At 36.6% G+C, this 6273-nt stretch overlaps 1 protein-coding gene across 1 annotated transcript in view; it reads right to left on the minus strand.

Annotated features, from left to right (window-relative positions):
- Positions 1–6273, minus strand: part of LOC125674911 (aminopeptidase N-like) — a 36240-nt gene extending 29967 nt beyond the window's left edge. Inside the window, exons 1-3 of the mRNA XM_048912272.2 lie at positions 5550–6273; positions 2655–3147; positions 912–1082 (exon numbers count right to left, since the gene is read on the minus strand). Coding sequence (XP_048768229.2) covers positions 912–1082; positions 2655–3147; positions 5550–5877 — 992 coding nt within the window. The 5' untranslated portion in view covers positions 5878–6273. The remainder of the gene's footprint in view (positions 1–911; positions 1083–2654; positions 3148–5549) is intronic.

Raw genomic sequence — 6273 nt, forward strand, 5'->3', positions numbered from 1 at the left:
GGTTTTATTTTTGCGGAATTCAAATTGTTCAAAACGTATTGTGTCACACTTGCAAAGTGATTGCGGTTGTTTTAATTTCGCGGGGAAAATCCCCCACCGCGAATATAACGAAATTAAAACCACCGCAATCATTTCCCTAGTTACAGTATGATGATTATAATCAGAAGCTATCACATCTAACTATACATTCTATACATTATAAAACAATATACTATGGTCTACATTTCAAATAAGTAAATAATACGTAATTGCTGCATTAGAGTATAGTATCGGTTTCGTTGCCTGGTAAAAGATGGTTAAATCTTTACATGACTCGGTAAGATGCACCTGTCTTTTTCCAATGGAGTTGTGTTTTAATTGCATGAAAGATGGGATAAGGATTGATGGTAGGAGTAGATAGATAAACTTCAATACCCAAACTAAAATCATTTGGCATGCACACAATCGTCAATTGGATTGCAGTAATACTCTCAGAACAGTGTACGGGAAATATAGAGTGCTTAGTAACAAACCAATAATTTACATTTTATTTTCCTTTCAAGGACATCAGTAAAAGTAAATGCGTGAGGTTCCATTTCCCCTAAAGGACATATGTAGCATTAGGTACGTAATAAGTAAGGTTCTGTTTTTCTATAAGGAGATATGGAACAAGAAATACACGAGGTTCTGTTTTTTTATCATGGAGATACGTAATACATAATACGTGAAGTTCCGTTTTCCCATAAAGGATATAAACTTCAACCACCATGTCTCTCTCTCTCTCTCTCTCTCTCTCTCTCTCTCTCCAAGACATTGTCAGTAGAGTACACAATCCATTTTTCTCTCCCACTGGATGTAGGAATACTTAGTATACGGTATTAAATATGAGGTTCTATATACCATGTCCCACCAGTGAAATAAACATTATTTACGTGTAGTAGGAGTCGATCAGAGGCATGTTGGAGAGGGTAATGTAGTCCCCGAATTCCGTATCATTCCGCCGTTCCAGTGTGATGTTAAACTTAGCTTTGAAGGCCGGTTCGTCAAAGCAGGGGAACGACTTTCTGGCGTCCGTGGCCTGGAACTGTGTGATGGCGAGGTACCTGGTAAAAGATGGTTGAAAATGAAATCCAAAATTAACTGGCTTGACCTCAGTTCACTTTCGTAGTATTGTGATGATACTTTAACGTGAAGGGTTCATCAAACACTCACATTTCAGAGCCAATTTCTAGACTTCTCTAAAATACTCGATTACTTTCAGTTCAATATTTCCAAATACTTCTGAGCCATACGAATAAGATAACATGTAAACACAAACACTAAATTGTCAGTTTATTTTTAATAAACTCTTTGATACGTTATAATGTATACAGTATAATTTTCACTGTCGCTAAACTTTCGCTATTTTCACTCTGTATGTCAAACCTTGAAATTCAAACTGCAGTGAATCTAACCCAACCGCAACATTTATATAAAATGAACATAAATCCTTGCATCTAAACCTGTGTGACCACGGACTTCAAAAACAAAACCGTGAAAATAGCAAGAACCGAATTTAAAGCTTTATACATCCTACCAAAGTTAGTTCAAATGTTATACAATATGTGTCACGTGAGGATACGGGTTAGAATAGGTCCTCAGTATCCCTTGCTTGTCGTAAAAGGCGACTAAATGGGGCGATCGTTCGGATGAGACCGCAAAACCCGAGGTTCCGTGTCACTGCAGGTGTGACACGTTATCTCGGCTGAGATTCGGCTTGGCTGAATATTGTGACTGACGCCTTCACCGAGTCTCGGAGCAGTCCTTTATAATTCATGTCTGGAATTTTTTCTTTCAGCTTCGGCGGGTTCTATCAATTAATGTGCATTTAGATGACACTGCTGTTCGCTTCAAATAAGTGATTTCACTGTTATACTAACTCTATCACTATCAATTTTGCATTGCTTACCGTCTAGGTACAATGTATGAAAATCCTAAAATAAAAAGAGTCACTAAATTTTCCGTTCAAATGATGACTTCCATGGCGCAAAATTTTATCTCCTGAAATTGAAGAGTTCTTATAGTCTGTATTGTCTAGTTACTGATACATTGTATCTCCACAAAAAAAAAAACCCATAGAAACTCTTTTATTTCGGGAGATTGTTGCGCCATGGAAGTTATCATTTGAACGGAAAATTTATCAATGGTTTATTTTATGGAATTTACATACTTAGACAGTAAGTAATGCAGCATTAATAGTGATACAGATTTGGTTTGATAGTGAAGTAACTTATGTGAAGCGAACAGCAGTGTCACCTAAGTGCACAATAATTGCTGGAATCGACCGAAGTTGAAAGTAAATTTCCAGACATAAATTATGAAGGACTGCTCCGAGATTTCGTGAAGGCGTCAAGTCCAACTATTCAGCCAAGCCGAATCTCAGCCGAGATTAGTGTGGCACGATAAAGATCCCTCCCTGCTGAGAGGCCTTTTTACTACAAGCGCCGAGCATATGCCAAAATTTTGCAGCCCTTCACCAGCAATGGTGACGTCTCCATATGGGTGAAAAATTCTCGAGAGGGACGTTGAACAATATACAACCAACCAATCAATTCCTTGTGTGGTATGAAAGGTAGGGAACTTAGAGAATACCATAGCTACCTAGAATCTGATATACATGTATGTATTTAGCTTACATTGTGGTTCCGTTTCGATCGAATGTGCTGTAGTACAGTCCGGCTAAATCGTCCACCAGCGCTGCTGTGAAATTCATTTCGAACGTGTACATATTTCCCGCCATCAACATTGAAGACGTGTGCACAATCAGGAAGTGTAGATCTTTATTCTCCGTTACCATGGATACACTCACTGGATTTCCATCTACATGATTTACTTTCACGGTTGAGTTGTCGAATATAATTTTGTTGATATGTAGCGTGATGTTGTTGGTGTTTTCTGTGCAGTTTATCACAATTTTTACATAACCTGGTGTAGAGAAAAGGGAGACATTTTTTGAATAGAAATCAGGGCGTAGTATCACAGTGTAGTGAACAGGAAGCAAGGAGGTCGGTAAACGATAATTAGCCATTTCAGGCATGGATGTTGTTACTTCCGGTGGCATGGTTGTCAAAGATGTTGTCGTTGATGTCATATCCGGTGTGTGCGCTGTCGTCACGGTGCATTCAGGACCTTCAAAACATGAAAAATTACTCATTCATATTCGGACTTTACGTAAACCGGATATATTTTTTAACTTTACTTTTTCCAAAATGAGCCCAGCCGACTTTCGTAATGTGAAGACTTAACCCAGTCCCATGCATTCATAAAACAACATCACATTGAAAAATAAAGACTTGCTTTATTGCCGACTCAGATTTGAATTTTCGTTCTGGGTGTTTTGTTGTTGTTTTGAGTGTTTATTTTGTTGTTGTTTATTTTCCCCATTTAATCGTTGTAGTGAATCAGTTGACAAATTTCAACATTGATAAAATTACGTGACTTTTTTTTAAACGTGAGACAATCGTTTAATCAGATCAAGTGCCAAACAACCTGTCAATTTATGTCTCGGACAGATTCATTCTTGACGGACATTTGATTGGTCAGCCTGATTCAAGTTTTGTCTTTTGTAAATATTGCATACATTTGAGAGAGAGATAGACAATTTGAATCTAATTTCATCGAGCTTGTTCCAGCACGACGATCTTCGATTTATATGCTGGTGGGTCCCATAAAATGGGGTGCGGTCGATTTAGTAAGAAGCCGTAAACTTTTAGTCGTTGTGGAGAACAGCATAATTTCACGGCTATAAATTGCTTTTTATAAGCATATATCTACGCCAGCAATGTTGAAACGGAATCTTAAGGGTCCTATGTGTACACGACATCAAACTCTGCTACTAAAGTTGGACTTTCTCCTTATCCACCATTGAGTATGATCAAGTAAAATATACCCGTGTTAGTGCTCCTTGTGTTAGAGGGGAAAGCGCATGCGCAAAAAATATAAAGATTATGAAATACCAAATCGTTGTCGATATACGATATACAGTAATTCCCTTCGTGAACAAGCAATGAAAAAATTACAAAATATTTTATTAGACAATAAACCTCCAAGTAAAAGATAAAAAGAACATGTGACAAATTCACTTGTGCGAATGTCATGTTCTTTTTTTTAAACGCAAATAGAACAGCTTTTTGGTGGTGGGGTGATTTTTGTTGGGTTGGTTTTTTGTTGTAGTTTTTTTTTTTTTTTTTTTTGTTGTTTTTTTGAGGGGGTATTTATTTATTCCTAGCTAACAATTTAAGAATTTAGAGCATTGGAATTTTGTAATGTATATTGCAATTGAGTTCTATCATTTTGTTTAGCGGGACCTGACGAGGGCCACAATAAGCAGTGTGTTTCCAGCTCAGCTGCACAATCAATGCATTTTGCTAGCAAATTCAAAACCATGCTGCCATCGGCCTGGAAGTGGTCCTAATTTAAAACTAGTTTTACAGTTACAGCGCACAAGAAAATGAAATCGTTACACTAAGGGCATATTGTCAATATCATTCCGTGTGAAGTAAATCCGAAGGTTTGTAGATGATGTTTTTATTATCATTTTTCTTTATTTTTTTTCAATATTTTTATTTTATTTTTTTTTTTTTTTTTTTTTTTTTTTTTTTTTTTTTTTTACATATTATCATATTTATATTTTTTTATATTTGATATTTTTGTTTTATTATTTTATCTTTTTCTGTGTTTGTTTTTGGATTTTCTCCCGCCTTTTTTATGTACCTTTTGTGAAGCAGCGAACTCTTTATCTACATCCAGTTTTTTATGCTCGGATTATCATCACATAACGATTCTAATGATGAGAACACACACAAGATATGTATAAAATCAGATGCATTTCATTCAAAAACAACTATGATTTTCTCATCACATCGCTGGCAAGAACTTCACTATCATCATCTTTGTATCAGCTAGCGTGATCATGAATGCGTTTTGCGGATTTCTGTTGTATAAGCTTCAAAAAGATCTTGAGTGAGCGAATCGATCCTTTAGCTATTTTATTACCATGCGTAAGACGAACAATGCATTCTCTCACACAATTCAGTTTGTTTTCTGGGAGGTCGATATGAAATTGCACATTGGTTACGAAAACCAGTCAAAATTTGAATTAAATGGAATACGATAACATGATCTGTTTTTATGTGCTCTGTTAGTGATAGTATCTACAAACTGGAGTCGAATAGAATATACATAATTATAAAGAAAATGTGTGCATAACATTAAAATTTCTGCAGGATTCTGTGCACACGGGGAACATGAATAATTATTAAATTTCCTCAGCTTTTGTGATATAAGGCAGAAAAAGGGTCGCCGAATCATTTCTTCATGTTCTTCAAATGGTGATATTTTATTGTTAGTTTTGCTTTTTTTTTCTTTTTTCTTTTTCTTTTTTTTGAAAATTTAAAACGCGTAAAATGTGCGCATGCGTTTTCTCCTTTAAAAATATTTTGTCTTTGGAAACTAAATCAGCGTTGTCTCTGAGGGTACTGCAATTTGCTAACCTGATGCAGTGTGCTATTTTAGGTAACAAATATACTCACACACAGGACATGTAGATGTAGAGGGCGGAGCTTGTGTCGTGGGGGTACTTTGGGTGGTGCAGTCCGGATTCCCCACCACAGGCGCCTGAGTGGCTGCGCAGTTACAGTCACTTTGGTCGTTATTTTTCGGCACTGCAAAAGTCACAATTACCCCAACCATGGCGATCGTTGCCATGGTAAGAAAAGTAAGAATAAATCCTGTTTTTGTGGACACAAAACATCCTGATTTTCGGTGAGACCCAGATGTCGCAGTATATAGTCCATCTTGGCTTGTTGCTAGAGAATTTGGATCACTGATTGCGTCGAAGGTTTGGAGTTTGTACGACATTTTCTGTATGCTCTCCCTTGTCTTCGCCAGCTATCCCCGGACAATGGTAATAACCGTGTCGCTTCCTAAGATCATCCACTTTGAAATGACCAATAAAACTGAAATTACCCCTCGAAAACGTGTTTGTGTTACGCGGTATAAATATCCGTGTGCTGTTATTTAAATACCCCGCTATCGTCTCTTCACAGTACAACCGAATGATAACACATGAGAACTTTTTTATTTTGATGAAAAACATTCAGGAATATAACACTACATCCGAGAAGCTCTTTATTGATTTATATATTCCTCGTATTTTTCTGACATAGTTTTATTTCAGAATGGATAAAACCATTTGCATACATGACTACTTAAAGTTATGATAACCCATATCCTTCATTGAGAAACCTAATATCA

This window comes from Ostrea edulis, chromosome 3, assembly GCF_947568905.1.
Source record: "Ostrea edulis chromosome 3, xbOstEdul1.1, whole genome shotgun sequence".
Taxonomy (NCBI): domain Eukaryota; kingdom Metazoa; phylum Mollusca; class Bivalvia; order Ostreida; family Ostreidae; genus Ostrea; species Ostrea edulis.